General features: G+C 39.0%; 1 protein-coding gene across 4 annotated transcripts in view; it reads right to left on the bottom strand.

Annotated features, from left to right (window-relative positions):
- Positions 1-292: 292 nt before the first annotated feature.
- LOC146484657 (endothelin-converting enzyme 1-like) overlaps positions 293-19506 on the bottom strand; it is a 31892-nt gene continuing 12678 nt past the window's right edge. For all 4 annotated transcript variants that reach the window (XM_085104753.1, XM_085104755.1, XM_085104754.1 and 1 more), the window contains 18 exons: positions 18315-18505; positions 17783-18034; positions 16128-16178; positions 15773-15886; positions 14402-14527; positions 13679-13806; positions 12586-12814; positions 11897-11995; positions 11278-11355; positions 10534-10634; positions 8743-8801; positions 7610-7661; positions 6576-6643; positions 5550-5674; positions 4188-4253; positions 3584-3679; positions 2967-3043; positions 293-797 (listed from right to left, as the gene is read on the bottom strand). In XM_085104753.1, the coding sequence (XP_084960879.1) occupies positions 698-797; positions 2967-3043; positions 3584-3679; positions 4188-4253; positions 5550-5674; positions 6576-6643; positions 7610-7661; positions 8743-8801; positions 10534-10634; positions 11278-11355; positions 11897-11995; positions 12586-12814; positions 13679-13806; positions 14402-14527; positions 15773-15886; positions 16128-16178; positions 17783-18034; positions 18315-18505 (2012 nt within the window). In that variant the 3' untranslated portion in view covers positions 293-697. The remainder of the gene's footprint in view (positions 798-2966; positions 3044-3583; positions 3680-4187; positions 4254-5549; positions 5675-6575; positions 6644-7609; positions 7662-8742; positions 8802-10533; positions 10635-11277; positions 11356-11896; positions 11996-12585; positions 12815-13678; positions 13807-14401; positions 14528-15772; positions 15887-16127; positions 16179-17782; positions 18035-18314; positions 18506-19506) is intronic.

Genomic DNA, 19506 nt, shown 5'->3' with positions numbered 1-19506 from the left:
ATGCAATGTTTTAGCTTTGTTGATTAAATGAGCTTTACGAGCTTTCTAACTGAGTCACCTTTGCTGCGTATAAGTTCAAGCGGGATTAGGTGAACGTCATTGATTGAGTGGCCAGGTTGGTTGAAATTTAACGAGACAGGAATAGAATTGTTTAGCTGATGGTGGTTCAGGATAGTCTATCCTAATTGTTATTTGTTAAATTAAACTTGGCCTTTTATAAAAACGTGTGACAAATGGTAGGAAGACACCATACCAAAAAGGAATAAAGACAAATACTGCTACCAATTTTCCTTGCCAAGTACACTTTTATTTAAAAAAAATAAAAAAGCTGACACAAATACAACTTGTTTTAAAACTTGGAAAATATGTATCAGTCCTTTTACTTCACAAAAAGCAAGTTATAAGCTTTACTTTGCAGGGTAAAAACGTCTAACATTTGAACAACATGTAGATTCAATAGGCCATATCCGAGTTGTTTAGAACGTCATTGTGAAAGGGAGGCTTTGTGCATAGGTTTTGGTTTGAAATTTAGTGTTTATTCACATGCAAAAAACAAACTTATTTTCATATTGAAAAGCTTTGCACGAAGCCTCGCTTTCATAACGAGGCTCAGAGCAACTCGAAAATGGCCTGTTAAATGAATTGTACTAGGCGCTCCGGAAATGCGACATATCAATTAGGACTAAATTATCACTAATCACCACACTCTGCACTTCCGGTAAGGGTTCATTTTACTGCCAGTCGGGCAGCTGAAGGCTTGTGAAAACTTGTCAAAGTTGGACAGCGGACCAATAACCCTATGAATAAAGTCAAAAAAGGTTGGTTGGCTGAATAAGAATTGGAAAAGAAAAATAGTAACCGTAATGATTTTACTTCTCATCGGTTTCAAAAAATAAGTTCAGTGCTGATCAAAACAGTTCATTACAGAACAACACCCTCTCACATATGACGACGTAGCGACATTTCTAGTCAGTGTTATGCTGTCGAGTGGGCCATTAAGTTAATTTAAGGACCGTGCCTCCTTTGGCTATTGCGCATGCGCCTGCACATCTCGGGACGGGCTGGGAGACTCGTAGTTTCTTCAGGACGGTGACTATTAATTAAAGTATTTTTTTGGTGCGGTTTATAGATATGCATGTAGGAAAAGTAAATCTTAGCAAGAGCTGTTGAAATCCAGAAAAAAATTGGGGATAACCACATCTTTTTTCAGCGACAATTAAGCCCAAATTGGAAAAGACTGGCGTACATTGTTTCGTATTTTACAGCTTTTGGGGGTTATTCTCGTTTGAATGTCCCTTAAAAATGCCCCGGCGATCTCTTCCAGTTTCTTTCTTGGATTCCTATAGCCCTTGTTAAGATCTGCTTCTCCCGCGTAGTTAAAAATGGGGAAAAAATACTTTTCTATTAGGAGGCACTAACCTTAACACGCCGAGAAAGCAACAACAACGGCAAAAAACGAAACAACGTAAACGCCACGTTATCAATAAATAATATATGGCGTCTCTTTAGAGGTCGTGTAAACTGCATGCCATTGTAATGATCAAGGAGTGACTCACATATCATGGTACTTTAAAAAAATGCATACGGAGAGAAATCGTTCTTTGTTATTTGTTGCATCAGAATCAAAATATTAAACCAGGGTATTGACTGGTTGGTCCGAAGTTGACATGCGCAAAGAGACATTGGCTGTGGACACACAACCCTGTGTGGCCATTCGTGTCGTTACAGATGTAACTCTAACCCTCTCCCCCAGGGAAAATTTGTCACAGCTACAATCTCGTTTAAGATTCATATCTTCCGCTAAAGCATGGTACGCAGCAATTGAAGTTTTGAACTCCTCAACTCTCGTGAATTAGCAAGTCTAAGTAAACGCCGCTAACGCTCTTTTTTTTCTTTTTTCAAGACAACCTTAAATGGCCATTTAAACACGTGTTAACAAAGCCTTTTGTTGATGAATTTGATCCAGTTTGGTTGATGCGTCTACTTCGTCAACTACCGTTACAGTTAGTTTGTGGTTAATCTTCAGTTAGCAGAGGTAAGATTCAACGGTGGGAGAGTGACAGCAAATACAAGTAAAACCGTATAATAATCCGCGAAAAATGCACATGGCGGATCCGCAAAAGGCATACATCCCGGGGGGGGGGGGGTACTTGGGTTCAGTTTTGCTGGGTATGTGCCGCTGGCCTCTCAGAGCCCCTGCCCCATTATAGTCTTTTTTGTGGCCAGTTATAGACCCCATCTTAGTCACTTTTTGGGAAAATGTCATTTTCGCGATCCCAACTAAGTCACTTTCTATTTATTTTTTTTTTTTCTTACCCCAAAAATCCGAAAATGTGCGACCCCATTCTAGTAACTCTACTGAAAATGCAACCCCATTCTAGTCAATCCAGTCGTGAAAATGCGACCCCATCCAGCGGCACATCCCCATTAGCCTCTTATATGGGAGTACCCCCCCCCCCCCCGGGGCATACAACACCTAGTTATCATTTTTTTAAGAGTTTCTGGGAGGAGTGATGGGTTTTCGATTGTCCCTAAAATACCTCAGGTTACCAAGCTTGAAATTATCGTTACTGAAATATAGGAAATCGGGTCGTGTCTTATCAGGACGACAGAAACGTCTGGAGTGAGCGATGAAAGTGAAAGTGGGACCGGGAAGACGATTAACCTACGGGCGTGTGAGGCTGGGGTTTGGGAGAATTCACGCGCCTCCATCCATGAACTTCAGGAGAAAAAATCAATGAACGAAGGAATGAACGATTCCCTCAATTAGTTGGAGTTTTCAAAACCTATAAAATTAGAACTAAGTTCAACAGAAAATTAGGCCGGAAATCAACCGAATTCAACTGTTACAAACATGAATATAGCAAGTAACTGTGTACATGTAACTTAGTATTTACCACCTTACTAACTTTTACAAGTTCCTAAATAAGCCTTGCGTACGGGGAAAGATAAAAAGAGATGGTTACCTGTATTTATTATACGAGTGTACATCAGTCTTCAGCTGATAAAGGGCCGCTTCTTTTTTGTAGACACTGCACCATGGCTACAACAGAAGATTGACAGGTAGCATATGAATCATTGCCACATATGAAGTTTAACAACACTCAACAATAACTGCAATTGTGTGCCAACAGGCTCGGTTACAGACCCCATCGCGCTTCAAGCGAGCCAAGCTTCATGTTGGTGTAAACTAGCGGCGATTTCAGCCCGATTTCGTGATGTGACGTCATGGCTTAACTGAAAAACGACCAATAACATCTCGACTTCGTTGACCAATCAGGTTAACAACGTTAACCAGAGACATTTATACCGCCTCCACTGTTGTTCCACAATTTACTTGACTCTGAAGATGACTTAAGCTTGCGCTCAGGTTTACTAGCTATCAAAACGTTAGTCAATGTCACTTCAAACAGTCCTTATCAGGATTGCACTCACCCGGATGATCATGATTTACGTCCTTATGAATATACAAAATATATTATGAATAAAAGCCAGCATCTGAATGATCGCGAAAGAAACCAATCAAAATAGTACTGAGATTCTACAAAAACCACAAGCAAAAGCCAAATGGTTCATAACCTACCAGAGCAAACCCTATAAAGAAAAGTTGATCCACGTCGAAGCCAAGGTCGGGAAGCCGTTCTTCTTGTCCATTGTCCCTCACCCAAGACTGATAAGCCTAAACAATGAAGGACATTACCTGAAAATTTTATCTCAAACCTAATGTTCTTTGCTCTTACAGCTTGTATACTGCCTTACAATAGAATAGTCCATAGTCGAACGCGTTTTCCACTGAAACATCAAATTTCCACGAAGTGAGGAGAAACATGACGTATCATACATACCAAATTATTTGCCAAATATATTTCAGGAAGAGTCCACCCCCCCCCCCCCCCCCACCCCACTCTCCCAATTTCGCCTGCAACGCATGCTAAAAACAAAAGAGAAGACTACCGTGAAGGAAGTTTGGAAATGTGGTCTTACTTCATCATAGAATTTGGTGAACATTTGCTCCGAGAGTTATTAATGATCTGATAAGCTATTTCAAACACTCTCCCTCGTGTTTGATATACAAGATTTTCATCTATCGAACAGATTTTGAGTGTGGCATTTTCGAAGGGAATCTACGTGGTGACAGTCTACCACTCAAATGGAACTGAATGAGAAGTTACTGAACTTTAGCTTACTTCATATGCCAGCTTTATCCCTCCATTATCTGCAATGTTTTCGTTCAAGGTCTGTTTGCCATCAATCTGCAAATGAACAATTTCTAGTCAAAAGAAAGCATATAAGCCGTAGAAAGCCGCAAAACGTAGCGAGAAATTTTCAGGAAAGTTGCGGAAGGCAATGTACAGAAAATGATTGTTTGTTTGTTTAACTGTCGTTTTTGCAACTCTATATTGGTTTTATAACAAACAAGAGCTAATCAAACCAAGGAGCCCAATACTCGGAGCATATAGCTCCCATATACTATACCCATGCCACGGTGTTTTCACAGATCAGTCTATTTTTAGATACGTATCCGTTTCCCGCATCCGTGTCCTACTAAAATTTAAATTCCAGTTCACATGAGAATTATGCAAAGCTTGAGACTGGTTAGTAACGTTCCCGTGGAAGACTGAATTTCTGGGAACTTCAATCTAAAAATTAATAATTCTCAAAAAATTCCGTTACAGTAATATGTTTTGGATAACAGGCTCCGCATTTCTTCACGATTGTCTTTTTTTGTTTTCTTGTTTTTGTTTTTTTGCTTCCGTTTTTTTGTTCTTTTTCTGGATTCGTGTGAACTTCGTTTCAATAATAACTTTCATTCAAGTTATGGCCCGTTACTTCTTCCTCCTGACAGTAGACCATGTTCCACGTTGGTAGCATACTGAAAAAATAAATAATTGATCCTGAGTTTTGGCAGCCACGGACAGGTGTTTCAGCCTTTTGAGGTATCAACGGCGCAGCATAGCTAGACTCTGGCTGAGGGTTCCCACATTAGCAAATCAAATGATTACAAAGTGTATACCATTTGCAATTGGTGGCTGAGAAATTGGCAAGTGCCGATCATGTGTGCTTTGATAACTTGCAGTCACTGCTGGATAAAGGGTTATGTCCGCTACCAATGTGGTCGTAGCGCCCTTTCCAGTGGCTGCATGAGCGGTATTTGTGACATCGTCATTTCTAAGGTAATTTCCTCGAAATAAGAGTAAAAATTTTCTCAAACTTTCTTTGATTATAGGTCACCGCGTGTGCGAGAGAGCGGCGATCCACTCATTATATTATTAGTTATCCCATAAAATTTTAAATTTCACATAATAGTGTACTTAATCAGTTCTTGCCATGTTTGGTGGGAACAGAAATAACAGATAAAGCAGAACTTGGAAAAACGTTACACGTAGAATTTGTGATGTATAAACAATAATTAAAGGTAAATTTCTTAGCAAGGAAACACAATTATAAGGAGCATTTCAAATTAAGTTGAAACGTTTTCGGAAAGCGAAATCTTTAATTTTGTACATGTTTAAACCGTACTGTTAAAGTTATATTGACCGATTACTTACATATGTTCCAAACACTTCGTAGCCGCTGTATTGTTCCACCAAGCAATCGGATCTGGTTTTGAAGTTTTCAGCCGAGTTTGCCGACCACCAATCCTTCACTTTTCCATTTTTATCAAAAAGTCGACCTTGAAAAGAAATTTGTAACTTACATGTAAAAGTCGAAAGGCCTTCCTTTTTAATACAACACCTATCAACAAGACGTGCCAGTTGATGAACTTGTGACCCTATAGAGCGGTTTTCAGGTGAGTTGTTGCTCTAGCCAATCGCAACAGGCGTAAACAGTAATGGGCCAATCAGCATTCAACGCACATACGTGTAATCGGCGTCAAGATTGGTTTTGGTTTTACATCTCATTGGTTGAGAAAGTGACACGAATTTTGCTAGCCAATCACAGAGCGTAGTAAAGGAAAATCAAAGCACAAGCGAACTTACTTTCGACACTCAAATGAAATCCGCTCTAGACAAATGTCAATAATATTTCTTCTTTGAGCTTGTGATCAGATTAATTGTAACTTTTCTATGCACATACTGCACATACTGATTAATACTGTTTACACCTGTTGTGATTGGCTAGAGCAATTACTCACCTGAAAACCGCTCTATACGATCACGATGCACATACTGATCCAATCTTTAGAAAACTTGGTATTTTAAAATTTCATGACATACACCTATTTTAATAAGGTTTATTCATGTACTCTTACCAAAACCGTACCCTTCCTTTAAAATTTGAAAGTAAATTCATCTTACAGAAAGAAATTCATTCGTATCATACAAGAAACTCTCATTTATATCGTTTGCCTCTTTGTCGAACTGACATCAAACAATTTTCCGTTTTTTACCAGGGACCTAAATTTTACAACTCCTTGTGTACCGAAATCGTCAACTCGTCCTCCTCTATCTCCTTTAAGAAAGCACTTAAGGCGTTTTTCTATATATTAATTTTCATTTTCTTGTAGCTTTTCTTTTTGTAATATATTTTTCCGTTTGCCATTGTAATTGTATCCGTCGTCGTGTTCTTATCACCTGTGCTGTCAAATCCATGGGTGATTTCATGACCAATGACCATTGCCAAAGAACCGTAGTTGATATATCTGGAAGATAGTAATTGTGATAAGTGGGTTAGTTTCTAAAGAAACTGTGGTGATACCACGGTGGCCACCGTAACTGGGAGATGCGAGAGCCAGTAACGTTTCGAGTGTTAGCCCTTCAATCATCAGAGCGCTCTGACGAACGGCTTACGCTCGAAACGTCTTTCTCGATTCTCTTTACTGTGGCCAAATTACCCTATCAACGCTGAGATGATAAAACCAATTATTCATTGTACGTAATGTGTTCAGTTATGATTGTCGAGGTTTGGTTTTGCATTAGCTCTTGATTAGTCGGGGAAACAGATCTCTCCAATGAAATGAATAAGAACATACAACTTTGTGGTTTTAAAAAAATATCTTTGTAGAGAAGAAGAAGAAGAAGACGACGACGAAGAAGAAGAAGATTATGAGGAAGACGTCGACTGTTTTTTTGTTTTTTGTTTTTGTTTTTTGTTTTTGTTTTTTTTTTTTTTTTTTGGTCAGCGGGACTAGAAAAACAAAAAACAGCAGCCATTGGAAACTTACGATTCCACTTAGGCACTGCTACTAATCATTATATAGTATCACCCTCTGGAGACTGCCGCCTCGAATAAGTTCTTGTAATTTACGCACTTTGCACCTTTTTTACTCTATACAACGGACGAAGCGATAACCAATATAAAGAAGTTCCAGGATTGAACTCAGATTTGTAACAGGTGCGACTTGTTCTTGCTGATAAACGTTTTGAATAGTGTTTTGTAAGTGTTTTTTAATCTTTAGTTTGCTTGTTTTCCATGATGTGAGCACTGAGCCCATCAGCAAATATTACTGCGAATATTCCTGACACCTCATAAAAGTAGTCAAAACGGATTTTAACAGATGTTATTGTCGGAAGAGTGAGAAGACTTAAGTACGAGATTAGTGCAACACTAAAAAATGTCTCGTGATCCTTGTGTTCGCAGTCGAGGCCCCAGAGTAGCTGCTACTCACTTTGGGTAATTTTTCTTGTAGACAGGGGATTGCAGAATTCCGGCCAAAAATACTGCCAAGGAAACAAAACAAAAGTTACTATTTGAGAAAATAAACTGTTCCCTGACCCTGTCATTGGAAGTTAGGAAAACAAAATTAGCTTTCTGGATTAAAAAAAATTAAAGCGTTACAAGGGTTCGATTCCTTTTTTAAATCTTTTTTATGCCACGTGACTTCAGGTGGTGTATGTCACGTGCTAGTCACGTTGCAGGGCAACACTCTAAATCGAGACAGCGATTACGAACTACCAGAGGTTTTTTTTTTTTATCATTTTGTTATGTTACTCACTCCATCTGAACATAAAGTAACATTTCATTTACTTGAAAAAGATCCCCGAAGAAATCGAAAGTTTGTAGCCCCTTAATTTTTTTAGATCCTGGAAGCTTATTTTGTTTTCCAAAAAGTCACTACTCTATGTAAAAGTAAAAATGCCAATAATTTGTTTTCTTTTTGTTGTGCAATCAAATCAACTATGAAACCTCTCAGATCGGCAAATACAATAGGAACCACGCACTTTTCAAAAAAAATGAATATGTTAAGCCAGCGAAGATTATAACATAATTAGAAGACTTTGTATTTGTAAAAAGTCCAAGTCAAGGCCTGAAACGTAACATGAATTTATGAAAACCGCAATGGCGATACCCTTTGTGACTGTGATCCTGGGACTATAACCGAGCATGCCAACCGCTTCAGCTTCGAATGCGAATCACTAATCATCCTTCAATGACACCGCGTCCTTGAGACGATGGCGCCATACTTGTTTATATGAAATTCCAGGTTTTTACGCTTTAAGAGAATCATTCGAGGAATTTTTCAAGACTTCCCAGTATTTAGAGAGGATACTGAGCCAATGATCATAATTACTTAACCTGGATTGTCATGGAAACAATGCAACAATTGGTTCATGCGTCAGCGTGCGTTCATCGATATATGATCATGAAGCACGCGGGAAGTTTGGAGAGTGCGCAAGATGCGTAAGAGTTGCACTCGCGCGCAATTGAATTTGATTACACGAATTTACTTGCTTTGTTATAACTAATTATAATAAAGAAACTTGTAATAAATTGTGGCGTGTGTAACTGCTATCAACCTACCTATTCTGTTTTGCTGAGGGCTGTAATAACCATTAACTTGTGCAGGACTTAATCCCCACCTAAAAATTCAAACATTCATTAATGAGAATATTCATAACAAACAATTAATGAGCAATGGTGTGCATTAAAATAAAATAACTCGATTCTGATTGATTAGGAACCAATCTTGTGGCAAGAGTCCTCAGTCCTCAGGATGGTCGCCTAGATTATTATTATTATTATTATTATTATTATTATTATTATTACTATTATTATTATTATTATTATTATTATTATTATTATTATTATTATTATTATTATTTAGTGGCTGCCTTAACCTGTTAACAGTTCTGCCTTTTTACCGCAGGATTTCTAGGCTACTCCAGAGTCTCTCCAGGCGACCAACCGCTGGCCAAAGAGTCCAAGGACTCCGGGTACGAGATTGGAAAACAGCAGATTTGAACAGTTCATCACAAACTGTAGTCCTAACAGGTCCTAAAGGGGATCTGCTACCCCACATATATTTAATTTTTTAGTTGTTGTTGTTGTTGGTTTTTTTTCTTATTTGTACTGTTTTGCATATACAGTGGAACCCCGATATAACAGAACCCCGATATAACGACCTTCGATATAACGATATTCCCGATATAACGATGAGCTTTTAGCGCACCGAGCGTAAAATCTTCCCTGATATAACCACAGGTATCCCAAGCAGGTATCTCAAGCTGTATGTGTCGTAAATTCACATACAAACCCTTATAATTTACGCCATTGCGTAACACTCATCGTGACACTCAAATTACAAAGGTCAAAACAAAAGTCTTTAATTTAACGCTCATGCAGCTTGGGATACCTGTGATATAACGATGTTCAGTACACAGTTTTGAAAGCTTTGGAGGCAGTCCAACCATTCGCGCATGCTAACTCTCAAGAGGACGAGTCAGACTCTGATGATGATATATTAGTGATTGAACCTACGCCCCTAGGCCTGACTCCTGTGCAAGCTACTGAAGCTGAAGAGGTTATATTGTTACGTTGGACGTTTCGGGCGAACGAGAGAGAGAATTCCTTTCCTCTCTTTCAGCGATGAAGGATGCGTCGTCAAGATTGCAAATAAAACAAATGAGGCAAGCCAAACTTGAAGAGTACTTCAATTAATGAACAAGTGTCTGTTAAAAAAAGAAAAACAATGAACACGCAAACAGCGAAAAGTAAAGACGATTACAGTCGCAACTTCAAATGTTTACTAAACATTTTTGTTTTGTTTTGTTTCCCTTTTACGATTCATACCACAGACTTTGTTGTGCAACCTTAATTGATAACGTCTAATGCTTTGCAAATTGTTTAAGGACATGGCTGCGTGCTTGAAAGACCTTGAAACGCTACATTTGTGAGTCATAAACATTACGAGTTTAATTAAACAATATGGAGTAAAAAAAAGTACATGTTAATTTTACCCCGATATAACGATACAGTTTCGGTTATTTTAAGGCAATATCGTTATATATCGGGAGTCTCGATATAACGATATAATTTCACTGCTCCCTTGGCATGTCGATATATCAGGGTTCCACTGTAGCACTAGTGATGTTTTTATGACGTCATTCGAGTTTACCGAAGACCACCGAGGAGCAGACGATGTTTTCCAAAGATTACCTAAAGAAATGCCATATACTGCTACTTCTTTTAGAGCTTTTTTCGTTTTGGATTCCAGTAGCTCTCGGCTTGCTTTACCCGCATAGAAAGTAAAAAACGACTTTATCAACCGTCCTTACATGCTTGCACAATCATATGTACAGCAAATTAACTTACAAATCCTTGTTGACCGGCTGGCGAAGCACTCCGAGATGTCTCTGTATCAACATCTTGTTCATTGCAACTGTGTTTTCAAAATAATCTCTGCTGACCGTTAGCTGGTGAGTTTGAGAGACAACATATATTTCATTGAATAGTTAAATTATAGTGTCATTGAATAGTTATGAAGGGGAAAAAAAGTTCCGAAACATTACTTACCATAACACATGTGAGAGCTTCATTTGTTTATTTTTCACTTTTTAAGATTACTGGGAGGACGGTACGGGTTGACTGAAGGGACGCTAACTTTTACAATCTAGATGGCCAATATGGGTATTTTCGAAGTATTTTTCAACCCTAACTTAGTATACCTACTGCGGTCAAACGTAAAGCTTGAGAAAAATTCGTTAAAAACAAGGTTTTTTTACTTTGCGAGCACAAAGCTGATAAGTTTTTTGTGAGTCTGTAAGTTTACAAAATTATTTTACGATTAAAATAAAAAAAAAATTTACAATGAAGTATGTGGAGACTGGGTCGGCGCTGTGTGCCTGTGTTTTCTGTTTTAATGCGTGACGCAAGGAAAACCGATTTACCTAATGGGAAAGTGTTTAAGAAATTGGCCATTGCTTTACACTACTCAGCTACCAATGGTGAAAAACTGTCGTTGCCATTTTCCATAGAGGGCATAGACCCTTTAACCATGGGGTGTTATATACCTGAAAATCAAAGACGAAACCAGAAAAGTGAACAGTGTCTACTCACCATTGAGTAATGCCCGTCAAGTTTACTGTTATTTTTTATGTAAAGCGGATATCCCACATCTTCTTTGATAGCATTGGCCTGCAATGATGAGAAATCAAATATTTAACAATTATCCTTTATAAATCGTGCGGAATATCGCCTGATACTTAGCCGACGAGGCTGTAGGCCGAGTACTGAGTTGAAAATCACTGGGGGGATATTCTGCAAAGCTGAGCAGGATGATTGTTTTATTATCCATAACAGAGCATAGTTTATTGTAGAAAAGCTAGAGACGCGATCTTTACTTTGCCAGTTTTCTCCCCGACACACGAAATTACGTATATCGCAGGATATCTTTTAACTGCGGGCAATAAGTAGTCAGTGCACCATGGCAGTATTTGGGCAGTGTTACAATGTGTCGAATAATAATCAAGAATAGTTATGGTATACTGCAAGTGTGGATCGAATGAAATCTTGACAATGGAATAGTCGTTACGTGTGGATGGAGCGAAATCTTGAGAAAATCACTAGTGAAAGTACTTTTCATATATACTTCAATGAAAAACATCGTAATCTACATTTTTTTTTCTTCGCTCTGTTTGCCTATGTACCTTTAATTTCTTTCACAAACTATCTGTACCTTTTCCTTGGCCGCTTGTCTTGTTTCATAATCCATCCAATTTGCAGAATGCAGATTGTTGATAAACGCTTTGCGAAGGCGACTCGTCATGTCGGCTACCTATAAAACAAAAGAAAACAAAAACAAAAAAGGGTAAAGCATCTGAACAGTGGTATACGAAAGGAGAGGAAAGGCCTTTTAAATAAAATTCAAATTGACATGATTTCATTCAATTAATCACAATCAATACAAAGAACACACAAAGCGAAATAGAGGCCGAGATGACATACCAAGGGCGGAAAAAAGCACCTCAAAAGGCTATCATTTTTAGCGCAATATTATTTTTGCGGTCCCTTGAAAAATCATGCACTTTTTGAAGTATGGGCTAAATTAGAAAATTGCTAATTTTATCGATCAAGCCTTTTTTACCGAATCCCCGCCCCCCCAGCCACCACACTCACACACACCTCCCCCATAAAAAAATTATAACAGTCATTGATTCACTGAAAAAAAAATACGGAGAAGAAGACTGACTTTTTTCAACCCGTTTTTACTGGGAACGATAGCAAAAAGAATTTAAATCCACTAAAATAGGTTTTCACTAAAGCATAATCCTAACAACTATATTAAGTGCCATGCGCAATGAGTTATTTAGAATAAATACCCCTTAAATGAGTACACCAGTCTTCAAAATGAAGTATTTAAGTTACCGTTTGTTTAGTAGCTTCGTCAAAATGCGCATCGACAAATAATCTTCCCAAGGTCATGTCCATCGGAGTCATCATGTTCTCAATGCAGTTAGACCATCTTTCATATTTCTGAACTCCAGCTTTAGCCTCGATAAATTTGAGTTTGGCTTGAACAAATTCTTGAGGCATTGACATAACAAAATGATCAACCACCCGCCACATAATGTAGTCCTTGACAGTAGTAGATAACCTAAAGTAGAACACGTCGTACATCATATTAATTGTTCTTGCATTATAAATTGAATGTAATTAGAAATGAAATAGTAATGTTAATGCCATTGTGTTAATGTTATTAGTATCTTAACGCTAGAACGATTGACTTTTAAGTAACAGTTCAAGTAATATGTAATGAAACAGATTAAAGAAAATAGATAAAACTCTCGAGACCTCAGGCCCCTCGCTTTTTGTTGCCTCGAGGTGTTTGGAACCCCTAATAAGGAAACATGACTCAGTTACATGAGCATTGAATAGGGATTACAATTCTTTTTTTTTTTTTTTAACCGAACATCTGAAAAGCCAGAACCAACGAGCGGCAATTGTCATTGCTGCATTACGGGTAGAGTAAATTCCCAAATCCCACAATGTACACAGTTCTTGCTTGTTTTTGCATGCAAGGCGTGGAAAACGAATTTTATCTCCGTCTAATTCGTCACTGGAGTCACGTTCGAGTGGCCGCTTCGTACAGGTCTTGATTTTAAGCGAAGCCGAGGTAACGTAATTAATGGGGTCATTTATTAGTAACTTTAACAAACCAAGCTATGGCTCACCCCTAAAGTTAAAAAAAAATCACAGGTAAATGTTTAAACTATTTTCTCCCATCCTAAAGGCCATTATTAAAATCCATAAAATATACAGCTACCCATACTACTACCCCGATCTTGTCGCATAAACTTAAGGCTTAAAAACCCGACAACGTTAATTGAATTAGCTTTATGCATACGTATTGTTAGATGTCCGTCGGGAACTTTTTCTTGTGTCCTCGAATGTCGCGCTCGCTCGCGCTCGTGAGAGGTGAATACTGCTTACTTGTTGAGCACTTTGTTGAAATACTCACGAGTACTTGTACTTGGTAACAATATCCTTGAAGACGGATGCGTAGCCATAAAAGACCTTCTCCGAAGAAGTGAAAGATATCCCCTGGTACGAGAACGCAGTGTTGAGGAACTGAAGAATAAAACTTTCCTGAAAGAGAGAAGCAGTGCTTTTTAAATGACGAAGGATCAATTTCACACGCCAAACTCGCTCGCTACCTCTTAATCCAAGGATAAATTAAATCATACTGTTGAATGGCCCATTACACAATCCTTCTTCTTACTTGCCTTTATTCGCGGCACCTTTCAGCTAAGTACATTAAAAACCCCTTTGCTTTTCTCTTCACGTAAAATAGCTCACAAGATAGCCTTACGTCTAGCCTAGTTCCTTGATGTTTTTTACGTATGTGAACGGGACAAGTTAAGAATGGCGGGTGCAAGCCGTGCAGGGGGTGAGGGGGAGGAGGGATTACTCGTATGTCCGGCCTTCCTCTCCCCCTCCCCTTGCAGTTTACTATTGATAGTTGCATAAAACAAGGCGTTAATGCTGGATTGTTATCACATACGTTTCTTATTTGATTTTAACAGAACATCCGAACCTCCGGGAGCCAGGTCAATGGCCAGTTTAACACATTCGTCTTGAAAAAGGGGGCCCAGTGGGGGGCCCTCATCAGCCAATTTCTAGAACAAACTCTGAGTTGTTTTTTAAGGCGCAAAATGACTATGTTACAGTACCACCTACGTACATCAAAATTTGTTTCAAAACAGAAGTAGAATATTGTGTTATCCAGAGAGTCCAGGGAGCGCCCTGACCGATGATATTGTCGGAGTGATTCTACCACATCATCTGTGTAGGATTTACCAGCTGTTGTCTAAAGAAAACAAATAGTACACTTACCATTAATAATAATAATAATAATAATAATAATAATAATAATAATAATAATAATAATAACTGATCATCTTCCCCTGCCACTTTTCTTCCTTCGCTTTAGCTCGCACTTCTTCCTGACGCGCCTTAGCTATACACCCCTTAACCTTCTTCCCATTTACTTCTTTACCGTCGTCAGTGACGCACATTGGTTCCGGGTACTCTAGTCTCAGATGAAGTCCCAACTCCTCGGCATACCTGCTCGCGTCCTTGATAACTGAGTGCCGCCCTCCTTTCACTGACTTCTCTTCAAACAGTCTCACTGCCTCCATAGATGGGTCCGGGTTATGGTATAGCTTCATAGCCGCCTTGATCTGGACATTAGGCGTTTTATTATACTTTTTTATTTATTTATTTATTTATTTATTTTTTACGTTTTTCCATCGTGAGGAACAGAAGTTTTAGTATTTATATTGAGGATTGTATGGATAGTAATTACTTTTAGAATTAATTACTAGGATCTTTATGATTAGGAGTTGAGATTTTAATTGTAAGGACTTTGGTCGTTGCATTGATTGGCTACGGCTGGCCGCCCAATCATTGTTTAGGATATCTGGGCATCCAGAAGTTTTTACTGCCATAATAATAATAATGATGATGATGATGATGATGATGATGATGATGATGATCTGGCTGTATCTGGCAGCCTTTAGCTTTGCCAAAACTGAATACATCCACAGACATGATAAGGCAGCATCATATATGCACTGGAAGGTGCGCCATAACTTTTACATCAACTGATAAATGGTATGATGCAGAGGGTCGGAATAAAGCAGGCGGTCGAATATATTTAGAGCGCCTTTCAACATTACTTAGAATGGACATCACACAGGATTTATTTGCTAAGACAGGCGCTCTATTCTTGACTCTTTATAATCAACTCTTGGCCTCCTGGGTATTTTAGTTACTCCTTAGGCCTAATTGAAAGAATGCAAACCTCGTTAACAGAAAACGTCTTGGCCACATTTCGACACTTTTTAAAATTGCATAACTCAAATGTTTCACTCGATCCACAAGGGATAAAATTTTGGTGCTCCTTCTTGAATCCCTCCGAGTTGAAAAGACATTTGTTCAAATTAAAGAGTTTGGTACACTAATGTTTTAAGAGACAAATCAACCTGCTCGGACAAATTATTCTTTCTTAAGCTTTCGAGTTGATTAAATTGCAGGATCTACTGTAACCTACCCCAGCAAGATCTGCTTCGAAGTTGTATATATTCATCATCTTCTGCTCTGAGTTATATCCTCCTCCAAGTAAACGGGCTATGGTTTTCATGTAAGTTTTGTAAGCATATCGTATCTTAAAGACAGAGGGAGAAATACCCACAAATTAGTTTCTATTACACTAGATTAGACAAGGAAATATTGCTGACCCATTAACAAGCGACGGGAAAAGGGTGGGGGGGGGGGGGGGCTCCACTTTCCACTCTTGGCTTCCCCTAGCTTACATAGGCAACTTCAAATGTCACCACAACTAGTCAACAAGTCGTGTCCAACAGAAACGTGGACTAGCTTCCCAACAAAATGACACCTATACAAACCTTTGCGTCTTCGTAGTAATCCTGACTCATTCCTAACACGGAGGAGCCTATCTGAAATAGATGGCATAAAAGTCAGTTTTACCGCCTCTTTTAAAATCGATCAAAAGATGTGGATTTCTAACCCTCACTCTTCGCAGACAATTCAGTTTCGCACGGTCTCTTGTGATCACATAGGGGGTCTTGTTTTAACTTTTTTGTTTCAAAATTAACATCCCCTTCTTCAACAAGATGTTTTCAGAACACAAAACTAACTGGTAATAATCAAAAATTAGGGAGTGAGTTCGATGATCTCGATTCCAGGCTCTTTGCCAAGCTGGTGATGATGTCATCCACCCCTTCAAAATCTGCGGCAATCTCGTACTCCTCAGGCTCTTCGGCTCGCGGTTGGTCGCCAGGAGGGACTCTGGGATACTGGAATTTTATTACCGCAGGATTTCTGCGGTAAAGCAATGGAAGCCGTTACGGGACTAAAACAGAGCAGCCAATCTAAAAATTTAATTTTTTTGGGATTTTCCATAGTCTCTCCTGGCGCCCACCCGCTGACCAAAAAGCCTGAGGTCTCTGGGTACGAAATTTAATCTGCGGGGGATCTGATACGCGTCACAAGATCTATTCGCGGATCGATTGACTGTCCCATACGATCTCCACTACAATCTGTATTAGGGGCGCGTTCATTCTACGTCGAATGCAATTATGGTTTAAGAAATTCGAACAAAAAACTCAAACTACCTAAGCGGAGTAACTGAAACGGTGTTTCTCCTGTAGGAGATATAGTTGTGCCCTTCTATGAAATATAATGTCTCGACATCTGAGTTACTCCCTGGGAGGGGGGGGGGGGGGGGTTCAAACACAAGGCAAGAGATAATTTTTCTTCTTTGGATTCTCACACGGCAATATACTCTCCATATCCTTTTCATATGGAGCATATGCAACCAATCCCTAGAGATTCAGATGACGATGGTGTAACCACTGCTGGTGTACCATAACAAAAGAAGTTAATGAGAAACCAACATGGCGTCGATGTCGTTACGTGCATACACTCCATAGATTTTATATTAGTCGACTGTTGATTTTTCGTGTACAGAAAATGAATTTAATAACAAATAATAGCCTCTATATAAGACGTTGGCGACGTTGGCGTTGGCAACCACAATTGCCTTTCTCAGCATTCGTCTCACTAGTGTATTTCGGACAAAATGGCTTTGGAATCATCAACTTCCGCCAGAGCATATCACCCATCACCAATTTCCCAGCAATTTCTGCGCAAGCTTGTGCAAGCCAGTTAAACCAGTTGACATCCGGCTATACCAGAATGTTTAATTTCTTCGTCATAGAGAATCGGACGGATGTTTGCAGAGTCACCAAGGAACCTCAACTCGCAGGGTTTTTTTTGTTTTTGTTTATTTTTTTGTTGTTGTCGTTGTTGATTTTTTTTTTCAGTTGATTTTGGACTAATGAAATACGAGACCCACACGCTTGCGTTAGAGTCAGTTATTTGTAAATTTAAACTTTTTGCCTCCATTTTCTTTATTTCAATAAAGGTTTCTCCCAAAATCGAATAATTTCAACTGCACAAGCATCATTATTTCTATAACAAGGGAAACTTGATTCCATCAGTTCATAGACTTGGACGTGTACACTTCATTTGTGCTTACCTTTAGAATGTGATTGCTGGAATCCTCAAAATCCGTCATGACAGATACTGACAGCAAGGTCTGTACATTCAGGTCCCTTACAATTCTTCCCATCTTTTGTTGGATTGTCCATGAGTTCAATCCCCTTCCAGTCACTGACCAGCCGCCATACTTCTCTATAAGGTCCTCCAAAGGTTTTTTCCCTCGGTTGTTAATGGCAGTTGTGTTAAGGCATGAATTGTAGATGGTTGTGGTTTTGCTAATCGATGAGCTCTGTGTAAAAAAAAAAGTATATGATACCTTATGGTTGGTGAGCGCGATTTAAGTTTGTACCGCGGTAGTGTTAATTAATTGGTTGATTAAGTTGCCTCCTTTTGCTAAAAATAGGTAGTGAATGCACGGCAGCAAATGGAGGCAGTGTCCTTAACACTGTAAGTGGAGGGTGGAGGGAGGGGAGGGAGAACAATGATCTCCTGTTGGAGTAGTTATACGGATAACAGTAAATAACTAGAGTTTGTGCTAAGTTTCTATTTCATGATTGTTGGTTGTATACCTGAGGGTAGTTGGAGTCAGCGTTCTTCAGCGCATCCTGTAAAACCTTCATATTGTCATCGTTGAGGACTGTGAAGGCATTTTCCTTACTCTGATTAACTCCAAGATGATGTCTTTTGAAGAAGCCAGCGCATGTGTAGGAGTAGAAATCTGCACATGGGTCACCTCCTTTATTCAACTGACTGGAAATATCTTTAATGGAATTAAAGTCAGAATAGACCCAGTTCAAACACCTTCTGACCGCCCTGTTCGGATTACGTTGCCATTTAAAGATCAGAAATCGGCGGACGTGGTTCGCAGGCAACTTGGCGACCTCGGAACTAAAATTAATCAAGAACTACAGCCGGTGTTCACGAGCAAAAAGATCGCTGATCATCTGAGAGTCACAGAAGAAAAGCCTCCCCTGATCAATCAGCAAAGTGTAGTATACGAATTCACATGTGATTTGTGTGATACAAACTATATTGGGTACACTTGCCGCCACCTACATCAACGCGTTGAGGAGCATAAACATTCTGTGATCGGAAAACACCTCAGGGACGCGCATGGTTTAACACCTAACAACTTAATTAAGAACTTTAAGGTCATAAAGAAATGCCGTGACAAATTTGAATGTTTGGTCTACGAAATGCTGTGGATCAAGAACAAAAGACCGAAACTGAACACGCAAGCGGATTCCATTCGCGCGAAACTCTTTACCTGAATGCTTTCATGCTAATTTATTTTCTCACTTTCAATACCTATAAATATGCGTTTCCGTTATTTCCATTTTTACTCGTTTGACAATGACGATATGAAGTCGTCGAAACGTCATGTTATTTTATTATCGTTAATTTTCTTGTTGAAATGTTTCTCAAAATCGTTTCTCATCAAAGTCAGAATAAACGGTAGAATTCATGGTAGATCACTCATAAGGCATCTTTCCTTTGCGTTTTACTTGGCTATTTTGTTCAGCTTTTCATCTTTAACTGCCGTTTGTGGCTTTTGATCCCCGAAAAAGAGGGCAGCCTCCCAGCATTAGGTGGGGTTGGTTGTATGATCAAGAGCAAGAAGCCTAAACCCTCTTTCAGACTAAAATAAATATTTTTTCACGTATTTCTGTTTTCATTTGATATCTTTCTTCATTTATCCCGACACGGCATGTTTCGACATAACTGTTCGTAGCAGTATACACCTAGTAACGGCTTTACTTG

This window comes from Pavona decussata, unplaced genomic scaffold (assembly GCF_977016875.1).
Source record: "Pavona decussata unplaced genomic scaffold, jaPavDecu1.1 SCAFFOLD_32, whole genome shotgun sequence".
NCBI lineage: Eukaryota > Metazoa > Cnidaria > Anthozoa > Scleractinia > Agariciidae > Pavona > Pavona decussata.
The sequence above is the reverse complement of the archived record's forward strand: the minus strand, read 5'-3'. Positions and strand labels throughout refer to the sequence as shown.